This window comes from Pelodiscus sinensis, chromosome 1, assembly GCF_052426305.1.
Source record: "Pelodiscus sinensis isolate ZL-2025 chromosome 1, ASM5242630v1, whole genome shotgun sequence".
NCBI lineage: Eukaryota > Metazoa > Chordata > Testudines > Trionychidae > Pelodiscus > Pelodiscus sinensis.
Genome location: NC_143052.1, coordinates 23,208,189 through 23,234,964, shown reverse-complemented (window position 1 = coordinate 23,234,964; position 26,776 = coordinate 23,208,189). Strand labels below are relative to the sequence as shown.

The 26,776-nt window shown below is 43.2% G+C and overlaps 1 protein-coding gene across 16 annotated transcripts in view; it reads right to left on the bottom strand.

Moving 5' to 3' along the window:
- MAGI2 (membrane associated guanylate kinase, WW and PDZ domain containing 2) overlaps positions 1-21,456 on the bottom strand; it is a 1,124,289-nt gene extending 1,102,833 nt beyond the window's left edge. For 5 of the 16 annotated variants that reach the window (XM_075926526.2, XM_075926542.2, XM_075926556.2 and 2 more), the window contains exon 1: positions 20,812-21,450. In XM_075926526.2, coding sequence (XP_075782641.2) covers positions 20,812-21,112 — 301 coding nt within the window. In that variant the 5' untranslated portion in view covers positions 21,113-21,450. Of the gene's footprint in view, positions 1-20,811 lie in introns of all 16 variants that reach the window. The other 11 variants (XM_075926550.2, XM_089778482.1, XM_089778483.1 and 8 more) reach the window with 6 other exon arrangements.
- Between the last annotated feature and the right edge of the window lie 5,320 nt (positions 21,457-26,776).

Genomic DNA, 26,776 nt, shown 5'->3' with positions numbered 1-26,776 from the left:
ATCCCTATGATAAGCGCAATATACATGCCTAGAGAAAGATATAAAGACCACTGTTTTAATATGTTATCTGCAACTCACCTTTCACAGTAGCACATTCCTTAGCACCTTAGGGTGAGTCTACACTGCACCCATAGCTCAAAATAAGCTACGCAATTTGAGCTACACAAATTACGTAGCTTATTTTGAGTCAATTTCCAAATTGCTTATTTCAAAATTTGGCACTGTCTATACGACACTTATTTCAAAATAAGTCTCTATTCCGAAACATCCCTTATTCCTCATGGAACGAGGTTCACAGGGACATTGGAATAGCGAGCCCATTATATGTTGAAATAACGGGCATGCTCAAAAGATGTGGAATAGCTATTGCTGCAGTGTAGACATAGCCTTAGTGACAATGACCACAAGAGACTCAGAAGGATTAAACTTTACTGGTAAATGTTAGTAAATGTCAATTTCACATAAACACACAAACCCCGGAAAAATATTTCCATCAATAGCAATCTAAATTTATAGATATGCAACATAATAAAAATGCTTCTTGATAATTTCTTAGAGTTTGATATAAGAGTATTTACTTGGATATTTGTACATGTGATGTTGACAATTTGTGTTTTCATGATTACAAAACTATTTTTCATCTTGGTGCTACTATCAATAAGCTGTTATTGTGTGCTCCTCCCCATGATTTCCCATAACTATAAAAATCAGTCGATAAACACTGAAAAACATTTAAAATACTTAAAATACACATTAAATATCAGAATTATAAAAAAATAAAAATGAAATTCTGTCAATCATATCCATATAATTTCAGAGGGAAGAATGTCCCCTTGGACACGATCCTTGGACACTCCCCACTTATCAGCACTGATTTCTGCAGCAGCTATTTGTTTGGAAGTGTTCAGCTGACTAAGCTGAACCTACTTGACCTATGATATCTCAGGCTATGTCTACACTGCAGAGAAAAGTTGGAAAAATGATATGCAAATTGTGGTTCGCAATATGCGTATCTTTTTCCATTTTTCTGAAAGAGGCTTTTCCGAAACTTGTCCTGTCTACATGGGGCCAAGTTTTGGAAAAAAATCCTCTTTCGGAACATCCCTTATTCCTCTCACCGAGAGCAATATAGGGATGCCGAAAGAACACGTCCTTTTTTTTGGAAACTGTTTCAAAAAAGTGGACGCGATCCTTGGACATGGCAGAGCTTTTCTGGGATACCTCCAGTATCCCGGAAAAGTTCTGCAATCTAGACATAGCCTCACCAAAGAACAGTAAAAACTGGCACTGCTTTGCTCACATGCAGAAGATACTCTATTGCTTTTTGTTTCCTCAGACTTTTACATTCACACACATTAATATTACTGCCATTAAAAAACAGCTACATAAGTAAAGGTTGGACAAAAAATTCCAATATCTCCAATAGATGCTTAAAGGACGTATTTCAAAAATCTGTGCTTAATGGTTTTCTGAATTAACTGCAATTATTTCAGGTATCCCACTGCCACATGTATAATACAAGAATTCCATGTAAACACAAATCCAGGAGACCTTAATGAAAACTAAGAAAAAAAACAACAAGATCTTGATTTTCCTTTATTTTCTCAATAAAGCCTCCAGGACCGCATTGCATACTTTCCCTGAAATCTTTTATGCTATTTTTACTGGAAGATGACCAAAACAGAGTGAGTGCTGAAAAAGCTCCTTATCAGAAATTCCTACAATTCTTTTAAAAGCTTACAAGGGGGTGGAGTAGCTTTTCACAAGTAAATGAAGCAGATAAACTAGAGGAAAAACTGAACTGTTCAGGAAATGTTCACACAATATATGTAACAAGTAAGGGTTTTTAAACCAGCAAGCATTAGCTTCACTACAGGGACAACTCAACCTTGGATACCAATTGTGGAAGCTAAGTGTAGCCAGGACTTAGGCATTTTTGTCTTTAGTTTCTAACCATGTTGTCCAAATTCTGTCTACACTACAGCTTTCACCAGAAGATCTGCATCAGTAGTGCATAACAGTTATAAAGCTCATTAGTGAAGACCACGCTAATAGGCACAAAATGTTCCCAGTTAAAAATTCTGCATTAAAAATAGGTTGTGGCTGAATCCTGATTTATTGTTATTTGTGTTGCATTAGCAGCTAGAGGCCTCAATTAAGAGTAATCACACTGATTGTTATAATAAACTGTAGTCCCTGCCCCAAAGTTCTTGCAATCTTAGTGCATGATCACAGACTACAGGTAGGTACAAAAAACCTGAGTGGAGGGAAGAAGGACAAAATAGCAGTGAAATTATCTTGGTTAACCAAACAAAATGGTTAACAGTCAGAGTACACCAATTATCTAGCCACTGTCCACCATACTGTAGGATATAAGGCAGAGGTGAGTTTTAAAGCAGGATTTGAAGAAGGTAGCTTTCCAGGTAATTACACTCAGTTTAACCAATATCCCTGACCATGTAAATGGACTATATGTTCTTCCATTCCTAATCTGATCTGTAACACTTCTGTGGGCTGTAAAACAGCTGCTGTGGGTTTCAGTCCACAAAGGCTGCACTTAAATTATGGGAAGACATAGTTTTTATTTTAATTTATTAAAGTTTGTAACATACTTCCACTATACTCTGAGACAAAATATACTGCTAAATATTCCTATAAAATTACAATACTACAGAATAAAAAGGGCCTGATTCTTTTTCACACTAAGTTTGGCAATGTAAGGGGGCAGGAATTAAATGTACAGTAGCCAAGACCTTAAGGGGAGTGAAAAATCCACACCCCTGAACAGCATGGTTAAGCCAAACTAACCCCCCAGTGTAAACATTTTAGGTTGATATGAAGCGCAGTCAATGGGAGCTGAAGGGGTGGTGCCTGCAGTCAGGAGTATGCACAGAGCCACCGCTAGCAGCTGGACATGCCAAAAGCTTCCAGGAGCTGCCTGAGGTAGGCACTACATAGCCAGAGCCCACACCCAAAACTCGCTGTCCCAGCATTCTCCCCCTCAACCAACCCCTCTCTCCTTGGGTATATCTACACTGCAGAGTTTTTTCAGAAAAATAGCTGTTTTTCTGAAAAAACTTCACTTATATCCACACTGCAATCACATTCTTTTGGAAAAAAAATCGAAAGAACAGAGGGTTTTTTCCGACATTGATAAATCTCTTTCTACGAGGAAGAAGCCTTTTTGCAAAAGGGCTCTTTCAGAAAAAGGCATGTGTGGATGGGGAATCATAGAATACTAGGACTAGAAGGGACCTAAAGAGGTCATCGAGTCCAGTCCCCTGCCCTCATAGCAGGACCAATACTGTCTAGACCATCCCTGATAACATTTGTCTAACCTACTCTTAAATATCTCCAGAGATGGGGATTCCACAACTTCTCTGGGCAATTTATTCCAGTGTTTAACTACCTTCACAGTTAGGAACTTTTTCCTAATGTCCAACCTAAACCTCCTTAGCTGCAGTTTAAGCCCATTGCTTCTTGTTCTATCCTCAGAGGCCAAGATGAACAAGTTTTCTCCCTCCTCCTTATGACACCCTTTTAGATACCTGAAAACGGCTATCATATCCCCCCTCAATCTTCTCTTTTCCAAACCAAACAAACCCAATTCTTTCATCCTTCCTTCATAGGTCATGTTCTCTAGACCTTTAATCATTCTTGTTGCTCTTCTTTGGACCCTCTCCAATTTCTCCACATCCTTCTTTAAATTCCATGCCCAGAACTGGACACGATACTCCAACTGAGGCCTAACCAGCGCAGAGTAGAGCAGAAGAATGACTTCTCATATTTTACTCACAACACACCTGTTAATGCATCCCAGAATCATGTTTGCTTTTTTTGCAAAAGCATCACACTGCTGACTCATATTCAGCTTGTGGTCCACTTTAACTCCTAGATCCGTTTCTGCCGTACTCCTTCCTAGACAGTCACTTCCCATTCTGTATGTGAGAAACTGATTGTTCCTTCCTAAGTGGAGCACTTTACATTTGTCTTTATTAAACTTCATCCTGTTTATCTCAGACCATTTCTCCAATTTGTCCAGATCATTTTGAATTATGACCCTATCCTCCAGAGCAGTCGCAACACCTCTCAGCTTGGTATCATCTGCAAACTTAATAAGCGTACTTTCTATGCCAATATCTAAATCATTGATGAAGATATTGAACAGAGCCGGTCCCAAAACAGACCCCTGCAGAATCCCACTTGTTATACCTTTCCAGCAGGATTGTGAACCATTAATAATTACTCTCTGAGTACAGTTATCCAGCCAGTTATGCACCCACCTTATAGTAGCCCCATCTAAGTTGTATTTGCCTGGTTTATTGATAAGAATGTCATGCGAGACCGTATCAAACGCCTTACTAAAGTCTAGGTATATCACATCCACTGCTTCTCCCTCATCCACAAGACTCGTTATCCTATCAAAGAAAGCTATCAGATTGGTTTGACATGATTTGTTCTTTACAAATCCATGCTGTCTGTTCCCTAGTAACTTGCCACCTTCCAAGTGTTTACAGCTGATTTCCTTAATTACTTGATCCATTATCTTCCCTGCCACAGAAGTTAAACTAACTGGTCTGTAGTTTCCTGGATTGTTCTTATTTCCCTTTTTATAAATGGGCACTATATTTGCCCTTTTCCAGTCTTCTGGAATCTCTCCTGTCTCCCATGATTTTCCAAAGATGATAGCTAGAGGCTCAGATACCTCCTCTATCAGCTCCTTGAGTATTCTAGGATGCATTTCATCATTCCCTGGTGACTTGCAGGCATCTAACTTTTCTAGGTGATTTTTAACTTGTTCTTTTTTTATTTTATCTTCTAAACCTATCCCCTTCCCACTAGCATTCACTATGTTAGGCATCCCTTCAGACTTCTTGGTGAAGACCGAAACAAAGAAGTCATTAAGCATCTCTGCCATTTCCAAATTTCCTGTTACTGTTTCTCCCTCCTCACTGAGCATGGGCCTACCTTGTCCTTGGTCTTCCTCTTGCTTCTAATGTATTTATAAAAAGTCTCCTTGTTTCCCTTTATTCCCTTAGCTAGTTTGAGCTCATTTTGTGCCTTTGCCTTTCTAATCTTGCCCCTGCATTCCTGTGTTGTTTGCCTATATTCATCCTTTGTAATTTGTCCTACTTTCCATTTTTTATATGACTCCTTTTTTATTTTTAGATCATGCGAGATCTCGTGGTTAAGCCAAGGCAGTCTTTTGCCATATTTTCTATCTTTCGGAATAGCTTCCTTTTGAGCCCTTAACAATGTCCCTTTGAAAAACTGACAACTCGCCTCAGTTGTTTTTCCCCTCAGTCTTGATTCCCATGGGACCTTACCTATCAGCTCTCTGAGCTTACCAAAATCCGCCTTCCCGAAATCCATTGTCTCTATTTTGCTGCTCTCCCTTCTACCTTTTCTTAGAATTGTGAACTCTATGATTTCATGATCACTTTCACCCAAGCTGCCTTCCACTTTCAAATTCTCAACCAGTTCCTCCCTATTTGTTAGGATCAAATCTAGAACAGCTTCCCCCAGTAGCTTTTTCAACTTGCTGAAGAGGAAGTTCTTTCAAAAGAGGAGGAAAAAGGAAAAAGCACAGGTGCCCTGGTGGCCACTCCATCCACAGTAATCACTGCTTAAATGCAAGATAGTGTCAATTCAGTGTGGATGTTATCTTTTGAAAAGCCATCTGCTTTTTCAATTCACTTTTGCTGTGTAGTCGCTCTCTTTCAGAAGTTTTTTCAGAATATCTCTTCTGGAAAAGCTTCTTCCGAAAGAAGCCTGCGGTCTAGACATAGCCCCAGACTGCACATCCTACACCATCTCCAGCATACCAATCCCCTACCACAGGCTCAGCTCATAGCCCTACTCCACACTCTGAACCCCCAGATCCTGCACCCCCTCCTTCCCCACCCTAATGAACGTGAGTGAGCCTGGGGAAGAGCAAGTGACAGAAGGAAAGGGAATGGAGTGTACAAGGGATGGGGCCACAGAGAAGGGGCAGGGGTGGAGCAAGTAGTTTTGGATTTGTGGGATTAGACAGTTGGCAACCCTAGAAGCAAGTCCTCATATCTATCAGGGCCATAATGAGGTTCAAGATGAATGGGGCAGCCACCCCTATGTAGAGACTGCAGGGGGGGCATACAAGGACATTGCCCCCCCCAAAAAAGAAACCCCTGTATACCAGTCCAGGTGCTCCAGAGACTTCCAGAGTTCAGTAGATAACTTACTCAGCGAGAGGAGCCACATTTTTTCTGTTTGAGATAGAGACAGACAGATCACCATTCTCCCCTTCTCTTGTATATTCAACATATATTTTGTCATAATGTTTGCATTCTGAATTGCCCAAATCTCAAAAATTAAGATTTGTTATTTAATAAGGAATGGTCATATAAATGATACCACATTTTCTCTGTTCTGTGATTGGGTGAACATGCAACCACTTCACGTACACATACTTGTGTGTCTAACTTCCATATTCTCTATCCACAAACATTTTTATTAAGCCCTATGGTGCTGCTCCCTCTGCCCCAAACAGAAGTCAAACTCTGCCTATGAGGCCAGAAGGCCTGGATGGTGGAATTCAGGGAGAAAGTGCTACCTCTACCTACCCCATGACTCACCTCAGCAGGTCATTCACCCTGTCTGGGTTGGTGGGTGGTACAACCAAAAAAATGGGACACATGACCTCACATACCTCTCCCTCTGCATTACCTCTGGTAGAGAGTACAAATATGCTTGCTCAGTTGGGCCTCAAAATGCCTAGTTACAACTCTGGTATCTATAATAGCATCCTCAGCTGGCATAGTTTTTATTTTTTTTTTTTTAATGATCATAATTCCAGTGAATTCAACAGACCCCTGCCAATCAACCCCAGCTAATGAATTGACCCAGTCAATGTATTTGTAACACGTTTCAGACAAAACTTTCATATACTTTAATACTTCTTTAATAATACTACAGTACTAATCTAAGTACAACACAACTCTTCAGCCCTCCATATGACTATAAAAAAGAGGTCCACTTTCATATTACAGAAAAAAGGTGCCACATCCAGGCTGTAAATGCTAGAAGCTAGATGTGCTTTATAAAACACTGCCAAAAAGTGGATATGATTTATCTGATGCAAGGAAATATGAACACTATTTCATTTAGGAAATCCATATTTGATTGACAGAAATGTGGAGAAAATGTTTCCTAAAATTTCCTCACATTCCCCAAAAATAAAGGGTTTTTCTATTTTGTAGAAAAAGCAGAAAAACAAATAATGTAATAAGTAATATTCTACATTTCAGTTCAATCAATGCTATTAGGTGCTCAGATATAAATGAGTGCAATATAAATACCTGGCTAGATCAGAGGCAATTGGCACCATTTTTCTATATATTAGATATATTGGGCCTGAATTTTCATCAGTGTTATATCAAATTGACTCTATTGACTACTAAAGTTACACTGGCTTTTGCTGATGATATAACAGAGGCCCATTTCATGCCTGTTGTAATTTTTCCTTTATCCTGTTAATCTATTATGGTTGCTAATGACAACTGCAAAATCAACTTCTAGGTTTTGTCCTCAAGTGGCACTAGTTCTCTATTTCTGAGCTTTATTTAAAAAAAATGGGACTAGTAGGACTATAAGTAGAGCTGGAGAGATATCAATGTAAAAATTCTTCCCTGAATCACTGTCAGTTGTAGAAAACCCCATCCCTACATTATGATGACTTCAAATGCACATTTCCTCCAAATCCATATTTCACAGGATAGAATCTGTGTTGGTGAAATTATTGGAAAAATTACCTTGGCACCATAAAAACAAAATTCTCATTAGGCAACTGGAACTTATGGGATAGTAATAATCTTCTGCGGTGGTAAATGTGACTAGCACAATTTAAATCCCACTGAATCCCTAATTTTGTGGACTTAAGAGAGACCTAATGAGTGCACATTTCTAATGCTGGCCTTCTGCACAGATATGGAAACTCACCCCAGCCTTCCAGTCCCTAAGCCTGCTTCGATCTGATCATTCCTGTGATATGCTTTATCAGTGCATCTGCATCACTGTAGAGCTTTAATGAGGATGCTCTAAACTGATGGGAGAAAATCTAAAATTCTGATAATCTCCCACATCTTTCAGAAAGGGAGGATTCACACGCAGATAATAAATGTATAAAGGACAACTCAGTCATTTTTATTGTAATTTGGGACTTAGACTTGGGTTTAGTTCCATGTTCTGTGTAACCTTGGGCAAGTCACATAAGGTCAAAATTTGAAATATATTTAGGGACCTTAAGATATAGATTGGTGCTTAGTGGGATTTTCAAAATCACCCAGGTCCCTACCTGCCACAGAAATCAATAATAATCCCACGATAAACCTATCTGCATCTTGAGGCACCTAAATACCTTTAAGATCTGGCCTTTAGTCTCTCTGTGCCTTCGTCCCTAACTATAAAATGGGGTTACAACACTTCTCTATCCCTCAGAGATGTTCTGAGCAAAATGATGACTATGAGATGTTCAGATACTATAGTCATGAGCATCACAGAAATACCTCAGATAGATCACATCCAAAACTTTCTAGAGATTGAAATGGAAGCCCATGAACAAAGCTACGTTTTGAGAAGAGTTTATGGAAGCAATATAAAATTTCTGCTCTCTAGACACACAGCCAACCTGTCCCAGACACTGTTCTCAGTCTCTTGTAAATAGTCTCACAATCAAGTGCTCCATCCCATTCTTAAAGAGGCAGCTCCCACTCATGATACTGCTGCACCAGTTATTAACGCTGCCACCAAATTCACTTCTAAGCACAATGTTGTGAAACGTCCAATTTAAGCAAGAACAATTTAGCTGGAGTCCTCAAACTAAGTTGAAAGTCCTGCAGACACACATCTATGTGAAAAAGGATATGAGAAAGCATATAAAGAGTCTGATTCTCTTCTTACAACCAGTTTTACACCAATATAACTCAACTAAAGTCAATCACATTACCCTTCTCCCCATGATTTACAAAAGTGAGAGGTCCATACAGCTAAACAAGAATTTTTGCCAGCTCCAAATTAAGCTTTGCAATTATTCTCCAGTAACATCTTGTGGTGAGAAATTGGAGGAGGAAAGATTTTTTCCCTCTGTACTAAGGGCACATCTAGACTACATTCCTCTGTTGAAAGAGGAATGTAAATGAAGCAAATCGAAAGTGCAAATGAAGTGCGGATTTAAATATCCTGTGCTTCATTTGCATATTTGCAACTGAGCGCTTTTTCGAAAAAGGGTTTTTCGAAAATGAAAGCGCAGTCTAGATGGGGTTCTTTAAAAAAAAAACATTTTTCAAAAGAACCCGTAGTCCTCATTTTTTCAGGAGTATGGGTTCTTTCGAAAAAGGGTTTGTTTGTTTTTTCAAAAGAACCCTGTCTAGTCTGCGCTTTAACTTTCAAAAACCCTTTTTCAAAAAAACGCTCAGACTTGAATTTGCAAATGAAGCACAGGATATTTAAATCAGCGCTTCATTTGCACTTTCCATTTGCTTCATTTACATTCCTCTTTCAACAGAGGAATGTAGTCTAGATGTGCCCTAAGTGCAGAGAGGAGAAGCAGCCAATCCCAAAATCAATACTCTGAAGTTACCTTCAATAAAACAGAGATCCCTCCTTATTAAAGTGACACCTATTCCCCATTTTTTATCAGTTCATACCAATATGACAAAGAAATGAATGAGAACCTCACTAGTCTGTTTCTCCCAAATCCACCTATATGCTGTCTTCTGCACCACACCCTATATCCCATCTGCACTACAAAGCCACTATCCTCTCCTCTTTTAAGTCCTTCCTAAAGCCCTGCTTTTTCCATGATGCATACAAGGAATTAGCTAAGTAAAATAATATACTTTTTCATCTAAAGATGGAGCTTCACATCTCTACTGTGTGGGAGTTAGAGGCTTGAGGACACTGAAATTGATGCTGGGAATTGATGCCTCTTTGACAGCTACTCAAATAATAGAGAGAGAATTTCTAGGGTATCTAAAATTCTGCTCTCCCACCAGCATAATTTAATGTAATTTAATGTAATTTAATTCAATTAATTTGATCTCAACAGCACCAGCAGTTACCTGTATAAGAGACCTGAACTTAACCGTGTGAATTATAGCAAAACAACAAAACGTAGCAGTTGCATTCTCTTCTGTTCCATTTCTCAGTGGAATGATCCACTGTCATGAAAGTCATAGCCTCTTCATTCATGGAATTGCTAAAGACCACTGAGTAGCAGTGATACAGGACTGCACTCATCTAATACATACAGAGAGTTCCTGATATGGAACATGACTGTCTCTGAGGAGCAGATGGCTGTCAAAATATCCTCCATCACAATCAGTAGTCACACACCTAAACATCTATGGACTTTGAATTAAAGTTAAACAGTGAGACAACGATAGAGAACTGCTCTTGGATTTCATTGCTGGAATTTGCCTAACTCAAAAACATGTTTTTAAGAGCAAACCAGACTAATAGTTTGACTTTCACATTTCAAAGTATCATGAATATTTTTTTCTGAAGTAGAAAAAACAATATCTTAATACTATTTTTTCAAATTATAAAATATGCATTAATGTATTCAAGCCACTCATGCTATTCAAACACCACACAATTGTTAACCCTGATTTTCTATTCAATAATGATGCACACCTGTGATTTTACAGCAAAAACAAAAGCAAAAAAAAATAATTAGCTGGCCCTATAAAAAGTTTATTTATGTGTGGGACAAAATCTTATTTCAGTATTTACATTTAAAAAGGCAATAATATATAGAAACAAAGGCAGAAATAACAGCACATGATCAATATGTATTTACATAGTATTTTCATGAACTTAGAAAACATTTTTATTGATGCATTTAACTAACCAAAGAAGTTCCAGTAAAAATGCCTTTATTATATTCATAAAGAAGCATAATGGGCAGTGACACACATATGCCAAGAAAATATTAACCCTTTAATTTTGTAAAGTATAAAATGTCTATTTTAAAAAATATAAAAGATTTTCAAGACGAAGTTCAAAGTACAACAAAGTTTGTTCACCTGACAATTTTAACAAACAGATTACAAAAATCCACCACCCTATTACACGCTAAGGTGTTCTTAATAGCTAAGGCCCAAATTCAGCAAGAATGTGCCTAAATTAATCTCTCTTCAGCAAAACATTTAAACACATACTTAATTTTAAGCAGACAACTGAACTGAACTGAACTGAGGAATTAAAGCAGTTAGTTGCAGATTAAAGTTTCAATATCAGTGTGATGATTTAAAAGCAAAACAAAAGACATAAAATAACAAGGCAAAGACGTAATCTCCTAGGGCATGTCTACACAGCAGCATTATTTCGGAATAATGTGAGTTATTCTGAAATAACGTACTGCATGTCTACATAGCAATCCCATTATTTCAAAATAAATTTTGAAATAATGGACTTCTTACTCCAACTTCTGTAAACCTCATTGTTTGAGGAGTAAAGGAGGTCAGGGGAAGAGTTCTCTATTTCGAAATAAGTGCTGTGTAGACCGTGACAAAAGTCGAAATAAGCTATTTTGACTTAAGCTACGCCACTGATGTAGCTCAAGTTGCATAGATTATTTCAAGTTTAGCCCTGCTGTGTAGACATACCCCTAGGCTGTGTCTAGACTGCAGGCTTCTTTCGGAAGAAGCTTTTCTGGGAGAGATCTTCCAGAAAAACTTATTTCTAAAGAGAGCATCCACACTGTAAAAGCAGATTGAAAAAGTGATTTGCTTTCTCGAAAGACAGCATCTTGCATTTAAGTTGTGGTTACAGGCAGTCCCCGGGTTACATGGATCCGACTTACATCAGATCCCTACTTACAAACGGGGTGAGGCAACCCCGCATTAGCTGCTTCCCCCCAGCAGACCAGGGAGACGCGAAGCTAGCGCCCCTCCCCCCCCCCCCAGCAGACCAGGGAGACGCGGAGCGGCTTTTCTCAGCAGACACCTCAGCTTGAGAATAAAAGACCGAGGGAAGTGAGGTGTGGGAGAATAAAACTGAGATCTGGAGAAATGTTTGGCTAGAGTTTCCCCTACAATATGTACCCGTTCCGACTTACATACAAATTCAACTTAAGAACAAAACTATAGTCCCTATCTTGTACGTAACCCGGGGACTGCCTGTACTATGGATGGAGTGGGCACCAGGGAACCTGTGCTTTTTCCTTTTTCCTCTTCTTTCGAAAAAAACCCTTCTTTCCCATTCACACCCACCTTTTTATGAAAGAGCTCTTATGGAAATAGGAGTCTTCCTCGTAAAAAGAGGTTTACCGCTGTCAGAAAAACCCCTGCGTTCTTTCAACTTTCTGTCGAAAGAACGCAATTGCAGTGTGAACGTAAGTGTAGTTTTTCTGGGAAAATGGCCATTTTTCTGGAAAAACTCTGTTGTGTAGAAATATCCCTAGTTTACTACTGTCACTTAACTATTTGTTAATATTATTAAGCATTGGAAATGTACAGATGGTCAGATCACTTGATTGACTTAATATTCCAGAGTTGTTTTACCCTAATCAGAGATGTGATCACGGGCAACAATTAATTATAAAGCAAAATATGTTTTGTCCTCCCTCAATTCGGAAATCCCTGGTTTCAGATGATCCAATGTTGTTTTGCTACATTTAGGGGTGGGAAACTAGGATTCCCAGTTGATGACAGAGTGATGTGAGGATTTCCTGCAGCCCAACACACAGTAGCTTTCTAACTAAAAATACAATAGGAGGGTGGATTGGCGCAGGAACTATCCCCATCCTGCATCCGAGGCTCTGTTCCTGGCCCCGCTTGTGAGATTGAGGATCCCAATCCCATGCCCAGAGCTCTGCTTCCAGCCTGGCGGTTGGCCCCATATCTACGGCTCCACTCTTGGTCCCTCACCCAGGGTTTCAGCTGCTGGCCCCTCACCTGCCCCCACCTGTGGCACAACCATCAGCCCTCTTATCCCTGTCATGTCCCCCTTCCTAGAGCCATGGTCCTGCTCCTAGCCCCAGCTCAAGGGTGGTTGGAGGGTGCTGACGGGGCAAGGTAAAAGTTTGGGGATCGCTGCTTTACAATTTTATTATCTGACTTTGAGTACCCCCAGTATAAAAAGTGTTCCAGTGCCACTGGGATGGTGGCACCTTATGTAGAAAGGGAAGAGAATTATTGTGAAAATGGAAACTGTAGTTATAGCCACAGAGTGATGTCGGGGAATACTGTTCCTTCTTTCCTATTGATCTCCTCTATGCACAACCTAGATACACATCCTACTGCGGGTCAGGGAGAAGGTTTCTTTGTAATAATTCCTACTGTTAAGAAAGGAACTTTAAAAATATTAGACATGTATTTTTAATATAAAGCATCAATGGTGTCCTTAATATTATGGAGCATATCCATAATATTTCACATATAAAAGCTGCCAAGTTTGAAATTAGTGTCAGTATTTCCTCTTCATCTATGGACTCACTGGAATTCTTTCAGGCATCAAAATGACTTGGAATAGAAGTTCATAATGCATTACAATTACAATTTGATCTGATTAGTAATGCCATTGCTTTGCAATCTTCTTCCATTGGTACAATAATGTCTCAAAATCTATCAGACCCTAAGGGTGAAATAATGTCTGTTCACCCCAACCGGAGTTTTGCTATTGAGTTTAATTGAGTCAGGATTTCACTCCATATGTTTTTAACAGAATCATCATGATTCTAGCAACAAGGTCATAATAAATGACCAACAAGTTGGGTAATAAATAGCAAATAGTCTCCCACAAATACATACTCTGTGGACTACTATTAATAGGATATAAACCATAATGCTTGCTATTACACTAAAATTCTATGAGTTTATCTTCATTGTACAAAGTCTGTGAGGTAATTCTGCCTATTAAATTCCTTATGGATTGTGGGCCATAGCTTTATGTCCAACATAAGGCCATGTCCCATAATTGCTAACTAGTTTTCCAGAAGGTTTGCTCCTCCCAATGATATGTAGCAACACTGCATTAAGAGGTTTTGCTTTTCCATGTGAAATACTTGAAGGCTGGTGCTTTGTGGACTTTATAAAAAAAATATTATCAGAAGTGTCCGTGTTGCTTTAGTCTTTAAGGGAAGTAATGAGTTTGGGGGGGGGGGAAGGATTAATAAATAAAAGAAAAATGGGCATGGTTTATGTAAATAATCGTATTTTTCAAAAAATGAAGGAAAATTAAGTATGTACAGTAAAACTCCGATAATCCGGCATCCAATTGTATGGCACTTCTGATAGTCCGGCATCAAAATGGCAAGACCCTAGTGAGTGACCTTCGGCAAAAAACGAGTCACAAGGCAGCAGTGACAGTGGCAGAACCAAGCAAAAAGGGTAAAAAAGGGTTAAAAAAACAAAAACATTACAGTATACTGTATACAGTATGTACAATAAAAAGGATTAAAATCACTTAATATACAGTATATACTGTGTATAGTATATATATATAACCAGTTTATAGTACCGACTGATAGTCCGGCACATCCAATAATCTGGCACTACCTAGGTCCCAAAGGTTCCAGATTATCGGAAGTCTACTGTATTAATAAAAGAAGGAAAGTGATTCAAACATTAGATAGAACTTGTTGGTAGACAATATTTGCAGGTTTTCTGTCTTTTGGTAGAATTCAAAAGGGGTGAGGGTGCAGTGAGGGCAGGGAGCTGTGAGGGTTGGGGGGCTCAGGGCAGGGAGTGGAGGCTGCTGGAGTGGGGGTGGTGGGGGCTCAGGGCACAAGGTTTGGGGTGTGGCATGTTCAGGGCAAGGAGTGGGGGGTGCAGAAATCAGGGCAGGTGGTTGGGTGGGGGGCTGCAGACAGGGCAGGGGATGGCAGGGGGTCTCAGGATAGGGGGTGAGGGTGAAGGAGTATGGGCAGGGGACTGGAAGGGCTGGGGGGTACAGGGCAGGAAGTGGAGGTTGCTAGAGTGAGGGCAGATGATGGGGGTCCAAAGGGATTAGTATGGGGGCAAAAGGCATGGGGTGGGGGACTCAGGTGAGGGGGAGGAAGGGGAAAAACTCAAGGCAGGGAGTAGGTGCAGAAGTGAGGGCAGAGGGTAGCAGGTGCAAACTCAGGGCAGCAGGCCCAGGGAAGGGAGCTGGGAGGTGGGGGAAGCTATTCAGTGGCTCCTCCCAGTGTGCCAGGTCTATGCTCTCCGGATGGTAGCTCCTCCCGGGGAGCCAGGACTACACTCTCCGGGGTCAGCTTGTCGGGAGGGGTAAAGAGGTGGGGCTCTGTGGAATGTCCACAGCCTCCAGGTGCCCCTCCCCCAGCCTCCAAGACTGTATCGGAGTGGGGCTCTGGGGCTGGCTCTGGCATCCAGCTGCCCTCCCCCGCACTGCAGCTAGTCCAGAGAGGTGGGATGGCACTCTGAGGGTTGGCCCGAGTCTGCAACTGTAGCAGGATGGGGGGCAGCACTGCAGGGGCCAGCTCCCACACACAACTACCCCCCACACCCTACAGCTGGTTGGGGGGGGGGAGCAAGGCTCTAGGGACCAGTCCCAGCTGTCAGCAGCTCCCACCCTGCCTGCAGTCTGTCAGCAGAGACAGGTGTACTCCACAGGTGCTCTCAGCCTCTTGCTGACCCTCTACCCTCCAGCCTGTTGGAGGGGCAGTGTTCTGGGGTCTGGGCTGACCTACCCTGACTTGCAGCATGTCCAGAGGGAGCATGGATCCAGGGGCTGGCCTCCAGTATCCTCTACAAAACCCCATCCTCAGCTGGTTCTGTTGGGTGCAACTGCCCCAATGGTCACTGTGCAGTATAGTGTCCCTCCTTTCTGCCCACTCCCTTTCCATGTCCTGGAAAACATTCCCATTCCAGGCACTTCCCTTTTGCACTTTTTCAGGCACAACCAAATCCTGACCTTGCTTTAAGTTAGGGTGAGAGGAAGATGCATACCAAATTCAGTGGCCCAAGGTCTTACTGTTTAGGAAGAGTTCTTAAACAAATGGACTCAGACAGACAGACAGACAGACAGATAGATTTAGCTTCATAATGGGATGTAACCTTGAATTTTTTACCATTTCAAAACTACATGTGTTTAAATAACCACTCACAAAATAAATCATCAAAATCAATAAAGCAGTTTTGCCCTTCTGCAATTCCAAAAGAGTTAAGCTAATGCTTGTAAAACTGAATTAGTCATACATTTCATCCAACAGTGAATTTTGATTGCTGAGTTACAAAAACTTTCAAACAAACAGAAGTGCTCAAAGACCCATTCATATCATAATATAAATAGCAATGTTCTAGCTCACAGTATTTTCACTCTAAGACAACTTACACTGAAAAATAAGTCAGTCGCATGGTCCATTCAAGGTCATGCTATTTTAATTAACTGTGTACAGTAAAAAAATTACAGAGATATCATTGATAAATTATGCAGAAATTATTATAATAGTCTCATTAACCTTGTTCCAGCACATTAAAAGTTTTTTATAATTAAAAAGAGAATACAGATTAAAAAATGTATAAAGAATGTTATTGCACATTTTGCTTATATTATTGAAATATACTCTTGTGCAAAGCAATCTGGGAAGAAAACTTAATATATAATGTCTGTGCTCTTCAGAGTACTCAGACTACATACGGTAATAGATTACATGGTGCAAGGAACCAATTGGCAAAATATATGGAAAAAATCCAGCTTTTTTAATAAAGAAGCTATGTCCTGGAAACTACTCCATTTGCCAGAATCCCCAGGTAAAAGATACAGACTAGCACAAAACAGAATTACATTGGAGAGGTAATTCCAGCTACCAAGTTTCTTTCTGTCCAAGGACCTTGGCACATGGTTGCAACTTCACAGTATATAGCTAGGTTGTCTGGTCAGTGTGTTGAGGAGCCTGTCCAAAACTATACTAAATGATTGAATTGCAATGAATGTAATGTAAATGCAACCTGGAACTCAAGCCTTCTGCATCTCATTCAAGGAACTGCAAGTAACAGATTGGAGTCCTGGCTAATGTCACTGACCAATGTACTGAGAAAATTCTTTACAAATACACAGACTGTAGTGAATCACTAACCACTTTGACTAATAAAACTTTTGAGAAATGGTGAGGGCAGAAGACAGACACCGTTTAATGTACTTTAATGATGCATTCACTGAAAACAACCTAAAACTAAAATTAATTGAGAAAATAATTTCTTTAAAGTTTTTCTGTAAAGAAAAAGAGATAACCAAAATCAGATAAGGACATGTTTACTTATCTTTTTTCCTTTTGGGCATATAAATTCAATGAAAAGTGCTACGCACTTTCTGAAATTACTACAACCCAGTCAAGACAAGACCAATTCACATTTCATTTATCTGAGGAGTCCCATGGTAACTTAGCCTTGGTCTACCCTTATTTCAAAATACAGTAAAACTCCATTAGTCCGGCATCCAATGCTCTGGCACTCCTGATGGTCTGGCACCATCGAGAACCCAGAAGTGCTCCGGGCAGCTGGACAATTGGAGCTGCTCTGCGCTCGGCTTCCCCAATTCAGCCGCTGCTGAAACTGACCATCAGATGAATAGGGGAAGCCGGGGGCAGGGCAGCTGGGGTGCTGCCGGGTTGGTCCCATAGTGCTGCCCCTCGGGGCTGCGGGACCAACCCGGTAGCACCCCAGCTGCTCTTGGGGACGCCTGGGACAGAGCAGCTGGGGAGCTGCCAGGTTGGTCTCACAGCGCTGAGGGGGTGGCACTATGGGACCAACCCGGCAGCACCCCAGCTGCTCTGCCCCAGGCGTCCCCGATTCAGCCGCTGCTGAAACTGACCAGCAGCGGCTGAATCGGGGATGCCCGGGGCAGAGACGGACTATCGGAAGGGGGGGCCTATGAGGGGTCTTGGGTGGCATCCCCCACCACCCCACCCCAGACCCCTCATAGCCTTCCCTTCCGATAGTCTGGCATATCTGATAATCTGGCACCCCCTGGATCCTAAAAGTGCCAGATTATTGGAAGTTTACTGTAACAAGCAGAGCGTCCACATTACCAAGCCCATTATTTCTAAATAAAGGGCTGGTTATTTTGAAATAAAAACTCCTGCTTTCCTTGGGGAATAAGCTTATTTTGAAATAGTTATTTTGAGAGTTTTTATTTCAAATGTTATTTCGAAATAATTTCCTAGTGTATACATGCCATTAGAAACTAAGGAATTTATTAGGGCATAAGCTTTTATGGGTAAAACCCACTTCATCATATGAGTTGGAACAGAAATTACAGAGTTGGGGGTATATATAAAAACAACAAAAGTTACTTGTCAAGTGTAGGACCAGCATTAATGAGGCTAATCAATTCAGAGTGGATTGAACTGCCTTTGTAGTGTGCTAAAGGCAATTTCCCCTCTCTTGATATTCACATCACCACATCAAATGCTGTGAATGAGACACATCCACTCTGACTTGATTATCCTCATTAACACTGGTCAGACACTTTACAAGTAACTTCTTGTGTTGTTCTTATATATACCCCTACCTCTGTAATTTCCACTCCCAGTCATCTGATGATGTGGGTTTTACCCACGAAAGCTTATGCCCTGATAAATCTGTTAATGTCTAAGACTACGTCTACACTACAACATTATTTCAGGATACTGGAGTATCCTGAAATAGCTATTCTGTGTCTTCACAGCAAGCCCGTTATTTCCAGATATAACAGGCTTGCTATTCCAACGTCCCTGTAAACCTCATTCCACGAGGAGTAAGGAACATTTCAGAATAGCTGATTATTTTGAAATTTGGCACTGTATAGACTATTGGCACTGTTTAAGCTATTTTGAAATAAGAGTGAAATAAGATACGCACTTTGCGTAGTTCAAATTGCGTATCTTATTTTGAGCTACGGTGCAGTGCAGAAGCACCCTAAGGTACCACAGGACTCTTCATTGTTTTTGCAGATACAGACTAACATGGCTACCTCTCTGAGACCTTTTACATTTATTTAGAAGCTGAAACACTATAGCAGGTTTCATGGAACACAGAGCCCAAAGGTGACCCAGTACAACAACGTAGAATTGCTTTAAGTCTTTTCCCTTTCTCATCTTTACTTGTTGCATCAACTATTATGTCTCCTTGACTTTTCTGTCCTTCAAAATGTGACTTACAATACACTGCTGTACTCTGAATTTACCAATATGCCAGCTTAATATACAGTGTATAAATACCAGGTTATGTCAGTTGTTTGGAGATGTGACCTCACTGTAAACAATTGAACACACAGTAATATCCTTATGGAGACTAACTCAAAGTCAAACAGAATCTTCCCACTGATTTTAGGGAGCTTTGGATCAGGCCAATAATATTTTTCAAGCATTTGAATCTCATTGAAATTGAATCTCATTGAAATCTCATTGAAAACCACCATGAATAACAGGCCATCCACTAAAATGATGAAACTCAACTACAAAATTATACTAAGGAAGAATCTGGGGCAGCTGACACAGCTGTCCATTTTGCCCCCCAATCTGTACCAAGGTTGCCTTTTTTGGAGATAGAATACTGGCACTGAACTTATTTCCACCGCAGTATTAACTGGATTCCTATGGCTGAGCCTGAAATGCCTTAGTCTCCTTCCTCCCCCCCCCCCCAACACACAATCAACCACTGCATCATCATTATCAAGGCACCACTTATGAATGTGGTTGTCACTGGAGTTTACAACTGCTCTGCTCTGCCACCACTTCTCTGAGTGTCAGAAAACTGTTCCAAACCTTCTGTTACCCTCCCCTACCTGCCAATTTAGTTGAAAGGGCAGAAAGGGGTTACACGGAAAATCTAGTATCTTTAATCATATTCACTTTCCTGGAATTCTGTTAAACTACTCCAGGACTTATATATATTTATTTTTTTAAAAGGGGAAACAGATGACCAGTTAAAGTTTATGGTTCTGTCCTCTAACTTCCCTCCGGCTCCTGCAGCGAGCACCCTTTCCTCTCTGGTGTCAGGATATGAAATCCCCTTTCCCCAGCACCAGGCGATTGTTTTCATCGGAGATAAAGTGGAGGATTTTTCCTACAATGATACTGTACGGAAGCTAAAGCCGCCCTAAGGTGTCAGGGACCTGCCAAGCAGCAGCAAGTCACTACCTCCAGGGGAACACGCCCAGTGTCAAGCGGAGCCAAGGGTACCAGCTCCCAAAGCCAGCCTCCAGGCCACTTTCTCTAGATATGAAAGACTACGCTAGGGACGGCCAAAGCCCTATTGCTCCTTCTGGCTACGCGGCGCAGCGTGGTGCCCTGCATGGCCACAGCGTTACTCGATGCTAATGCTCCTCAACGCCTGTCACAAGGTTTGGCTCCTCGCCTCCCTCTCAGTGCTGCGGCTCCCTATGCGTGTTGGAGGCGCCGCGAGCTGCTTGCCTGACCCGGGATCCCAAGCTCCCCACCCCTGGCCCCGGCTCTGCCTGCAGCACCTCAGGGGGTGCCTGTGCGCCCCGGCCCGGCCCTAGCAAAGTTTGGCCGCCTCCCGCCCCCTGCAACCGCGGCAGCCTGTCACTGACGCACATTTAATTCCTCCAAGCACACAGGGCGCCGCTGCCCCTCGCAGCCTCCCCGGGGCCAGGTGCTGGACCCTGCCCAGAAAGGGGGGTGTCAAAGTGCCGGAACAAAGTTACACGCCCCGCGGCGGGGTCTGCGGGCTGTCTCCCCTCCCCCACGGCACCCCATCTCCTCGCCACTCCCGGGCTGCGCCCTTCCCAGGCGCTGTCCCCGCTGCGCCCCGTCTCCTTGTCACCCCGTCCGGTCCGCCCCTGGCCCGCCCGCCGAGGCGCAGCAGGCACGCGGCAGCTGGCCCTTACCTTGCTTGACACACTTGAGCCGGATGGGGTCCTTGCAGTGCTTGATCACGGCCAGCACATCCCTGATGGTGAGCCCGGCCACGGGGGTCTCGTTCACCTCCAGCAGCAGCTCCTCCGGCACCAACTTGCTGCCGCTCTCATAGGCCACCTTGCCGGGCTTCACCTCCCCCAGGTACGGGAACTGCCCGTTCTCCGCTCCCCCTTTCAGCTCAAAGCCCAGCTGCCCCTCTTGGTTCCTGCCTAGGACAATCTCGTGGACTCTGCTCGTCCAGTGGCTTTTCTTTTTCAAGCCCTTGGACATTGCAGTGGGGATGGGCTGGCGGAGTCTCCCCGGCGTGCTGGGTGCTGGTCCGGAGCCTGGCTCCTTTTTGGGGCGGGGGGCTGGGTCCGGGGCTGCGGCGGCTCCCGGCCGGCTGCAAGGCACCGCAGGGGCCGTGGCCGCCGGGCGGCGAGGAGGATGGAGAGGTGGGGAGTGGGGGTGACTCTGCCCGTGCCTGGCTGTCAGTCTGGGTGTGTTTAGCGGATGGCCATGGCAGCTGCGGCAGCCGGGACCCTGGGAGTGCGAGTGTGTGTGTGCACTAGTTGTACAGTAAGTGGCAGCGGGGAAGGAGGGAGGGGAGCGGGCGGGGAGGGAGGGAGGGAGGGATGGAGACGGCCCGGAGAGGAGGAGGGGGAGGAGCAGGACTGTGTGTGCTGGGGGAGGGGGGTGTCTGATCACGCTCGCCTCCAGCCTGACCCGGTAGTGAAGACCCAGAGAGAGGCTGGCTGGCACGGCGGGGAGAAGGCGGAGAGCAGCCGGGCTGGGTGGGGAGGAAAGGGAGGCCCCGGGAGCTGCAGCCTCCCCACCCGGCCTGGCGCCCGGCCGAGCCGCGGACGGGGAAAGGGCAGCAACCCCTGCAGCGGGCGGGCAGGGAGCGAGCGGGTGACAGCGCGGGGGGGCCCTCCCCTTTGCAGCCCGGGAGGGATGGAGCGGGACGGGCCCCGCCAGCCGGGATCCCATCGCTGAAGCTCCGACCCCCCGCGGGTCCCGGACCAGGCCTGCCCGCTCTGCGGCACGGCTGCCCAGTGCAGCACGTAGCCACGGCACCCACCTCCCTCCCGGCTCCCTCTGCACCCCTAGCGCCCCCTGGCCTCGACCCAGCGCCCGGCCGCTCATCCGACCCCGGAGCACCTGGGTACAGCAGCGCTGACCTCCAGCCCCATTCCCTACTGCCCAGTGCCCATATCACCCCAGAGCCGCTCCCTGCCTGGCCCCAATTCCACTCCCACCCCTGCTGAGGGGTCTCTGTGGGCACAGGGGCATCACAGCCATAAGCAACTGCAGCCTCAGAGCTGCCTAGCTTCCACTCCCTCCTGCTGCCTGTGACTGCCAGTCACTGCTCCTTGTTTGCCAGGTTACATTGGGAGTTCCCCAGGGCAGGGAATGTGGCTTCTGTTGCTGCCAAGTGCCTGGCCCCTTTGTGGGCCTATGCTACAAGCAACAATGGTGGAACAGGAAGGAGAAAGTGAAGAAATCCTCTCCTGCATCCTGCCTTTACCTACATTCCCTGCCCATCCTCTTGCTCCTAGTCACCCATTGATAGAGCAAAAATGATCCGCAGAGATCTGCATCAATATCCACGGATATGGATATCCACAAATATAAAGTGGGTATCTGCAAATCTGCAGATATGGATGTAGATATCCACAGCTAATGTTGGCGGATGCAGATATAAATTGTGTGTGGATATCTTGCACATTTGCAGATACCCACTTTATATCTGTGGATATCCATATCCGTGGATATTGATGCAGATATCTGCCGATCATTTTTGCAGATATGGATACAGATTCACATTTTGTGTCCACACAGGTCTCTACCATTGAGTCAATTCAGCTCAGTCCCTTAAAGCAAAACATGGGAATAATGTGGTGGGGCCAGGAAGGGTGATCTAGTTATTAGGATGGTAGCATTTGATTTCTGGAGACCTGGCTTCATTTCTCTGCTCTGCCACAGATTCCTGTGTGAGGGGGCAAGTCACTGAGGTCCAGATCCTCAGAGTTATTTAGGTGCATAAATCAGTGGATGTTAGGCACTTAGGCTGTGTCTAGACTACATGGCTCCATCAACGGAACCATATAGATTAGGGTTGTAGGCAAAGGGAAATTAAGCGGCGATTTAAATAATCGCCGCTTCATTTAAATTTAAATGGCTGCCGCGCTGAACCAACAAACAGCTGATCAGGATATGATGAGGATATGAATGCAGGTACATGTGAATTGGATGCAGAATTAGAAATAGCTGATCAGCTGTTTGTCGGCTCAGCGCGCTAGTCTGAACGCTCCGCGGTTGACATCAAAGCCCTTTGTCGACCACCCCGTTATTCCTCGTGGGATGAGGTTTACCGGGGCGGTCGACAAAGGGCTTTGATGTCAACCGCAGAGAGTCCAGACTAGTGCGCTGAGCCGACAAACAGCTGATCAGCTGTTTGTTGGCTCAGCGCGGCAGCCATTTAAATTTAAATGAAGCAGCGATTATTTAAATTGCTGCTTCATTTCCCTTTGCCCAATAAACAAATCTACATGTCTCTGTCGACAGAGCCATGTAGTGTAGACGTACCATTAGATACCTCTGGGGAGTTAAAACAGGTTAACAGCACTTCCCAATTTAGCTTGAGGAATAGCATATTAAAGACTTTGAGATGCTAAGACACTATGTTATAGAGGAGCTATAAATCCATCTAAAATAGTGAATTGGATGCTTTGAAAAATCAGTAAATGGATTTGGAATATGTAGTTATGAAATTAGATGTTCTTGGCTTGAGCAAGCTTCAAATGGTGGCAAGACGAACGTGACAGCTATGAATCTTGAGGCCCCATTAATATGTTTAATCATAACTGCTCTGAATTTACACAGAACCCTGTAGTGCCTCTAGGTTTAGTGACTCCCAAACTTACAGTTTATTGGATACTGTTGCCATAGAACAAGTTTTCTAAGCCTGGTTACCATGATGCCAGGGGAAAGGGAGGTTCCACCCCCATCAAAGTTCAGGTGGACTTTGCCTGGTGAAGAGAGTATGGGACAAGTGCAAGTTTGAGAAGAATAGGGAACATCAGCAGGATAGATAAGTGAATGGTTTGTGGGACCCTGCCCTCTGTGTTACCTGTCAGCCCTCAACCTTCACACTCCTTGCCACAACTTTCTGGATTATCCAGGCTGCCCAGTGCTCCCTGATTCCAAGCACTCCAGCTGTTCAACACCATGCTATCCTTGCCTCACATTGAGCTGACCCTCACTGCTTAAGTTTTGCTGCTTTAACACCCTCTGATCTGTACTTCCCCCACACTCAGATGTAGAATTTTCTAGCATGAAAATGAAGAAATGCATCCACCCCTGGGCTTTATAGACAAATGTATGAATGTCTCACTTCCTAAAGAAATGGATTTCCCTACTAAGTAAAGACTGACCAAACATGGACAGGGAAAACTCCATACTTTAGCTGAAACGTTGGTTGACCTAGCCTTTAAAAGGCAAGAGATTTCCTCTCACCTCATCTACATGGGTGTACTATGTGCATGTGCAGAATGGAAGAATGATGAGGATATGAATGCAGGTACATGTGAATTGGATGCAGAATGAATGAAGGGTGGGATATAGTATGCGTGGAAGAGATTACTGTAGTTTAGAAGTTGTAAAATGTTTTTGAAATGTTAATGGAAAAAATGGCACTATTTGTCAATGAAATTTTTCACAGAAATGTGTTGTTTTTTGACTATCTCCATTGCACTAGCACATGGGTGCAAATTAAATGGGTACCCGTGGAAGGGTACAGTGGTACAACAAGCAAAGAACAAAGACCTTGATCCTACAAGCTGTTTAATATGGACTTCAGAGGGATTCTGTGTGGGTGAAGGAATCCACTCACATGGGGCAGTTTGCAGGTTTGGGGCCAAAGGAAAAGGAAAGAGAAAAGAACCATAGAAAAATTAAAATAAAAACATAAAATAGCAGTAAAAGGGTGAATGGCTTTCCCCCCTGACCCACCACTCTATTGTTTTGCTTTCTAGTTGTGAAAAAAGAGAAAGCATGTAAATAGCTGAGAATAGGGAGTAAGAAGCCTCATCCTTTTGACCCACCTTGAGCTTCCAAAATCTTACATATATCTTCACTGAAAGCCTCAGCCCTATAAAAAGTGTCCTAATTTTTTCATTAAGAAAATGCGGTCACCCTGTTAATATGGGAACAGCAGTCATGAGCTACGGATAATAAAGATTCAATTTATAAATAACCTAATATTCACCAGAACACACACACACAGAGAGAGAGAGAGAGCTCTGACACCTGCCAGTGCTCTGGCTTACTAGAAGTTTCCCTGGAATAATAGCTTGTATCTGTTATTAACTTAAAACATATTTGTCAGAGGTGGGGAAGAGGACTGCATTATATTTCCCCATCAATAGGCCCCAAGATTAATTTAGCTTTAATCATTGGGGTTATTTAAGATTTCCAGAATTAGTTAAAATCAAGCTGACATTAACTGTAGCAAACTATTGTGCTACATATCCCTCTCCTGTCTATTAAAAGAGTCTGTAGGTTCCATTTTAAATATATTGCTAGCAGTATGAATCTGTTTGAGATAGTAATTTGTAACTCCTTTAGATTTGTATCGCTTTGATTTATCCTGCTATACTTGTAAAACAGATAGGGCTTGTCCAGAAGCCATATCCCAGAACAGAGTGGAGTGGGATTGGGGTTTGGGGTAATTGGATTAACTTTGCCTTTGTAAGTGCCCAACAGTGTCCTTTGCTCCACATGCAGAGAGCTTTTTCCACAGATGAATCCTGTTTTCCAGCAATGTCGTGTGTATAGTGAGGGCATAAAGATGTGCATGAGGGGAAGGAATGAACAGTGTGTATGTTGGGGATCATGCCAAGTGGGGTACATATTGTCCCCCTACTGGGCCTGTGAAGATCAGGGTAGAAGCATACTTGGGTATGTATTATCTTTCCACAGCCCTCTTTAACAGTTCCAGGAGCAATTGCAGGCTGGGTAGCAGATTCAACGAAGTTGCCCCATCAGGGACTAGAGAGGTAAGGATCAATTCCAAACACAGTGGTTACGTCTAGACTGGCATGATTTTCCGGAAATGCTTTTAACGGAAAAGTTTTTCGTTATAAGCATTTTTGGAAAAGAGCATCTAGATTGGCACGGATGCTTTTCCGCAAAAGCACTTTTTGCGGAAAAGCGTCTGTGGCCAATATAGACGTGCTTTTGCACAAAAAAGCCCAGATTGCCATTTTCGCAATCAGGGCTTTTTTGCGCAAAACAAATCTCAGCTGTCTACACTGGCCCTTTTGCCCGAACGGGAGCAGCATAGTATTTCCGCAAAAAGCACTGATTCTGTACATGAGATCATCAGTGTTCTTGCGGAAATTCAAGTGGCCAGTGTAGACAGCTGGCAAGTTTTTCCGCAAAAGCAGCTGCTTTTGCGGAAAAACTTGCCAGTCTAGACACAGCCAGTTAGTGTAGAGATTTGAGGCCTCTCTGCAGGTGGTTTGGTCTCCCCTGGGATCCAAACTTGTAACCTTTTCTACTTGGAGAAATCTTGGGTCTCCAAGAATACATTTATACTCTGGCACTATTTTGGGATATTTCCGGAATCCCAAAATAGCTATTCTGCGTCTTGACAGCGGACCCATTATTTAGAAATATCTTTTGAAATAATGGGCGCCCTATTTCAACATCCCTGTAAACCTTGTTCCATGGGGATTAACGGACATTTCAGAATACTGGTTTATTTCGAAGCTATTTTGAAATTAACTCGAAATAAGCTACGCAATTTTCCTAGCTTAAATTGTGTAGCTTGTTTCGAAATAAGGGTGCAGTGTAGACGCACCCTAGTAGAGTTATTTGAAAGATCTCAGTGGTGGGTCACAGACCTTCCTTGAGGCTGTCTCTGGATGAGCTGAAATACCACTACGCCTA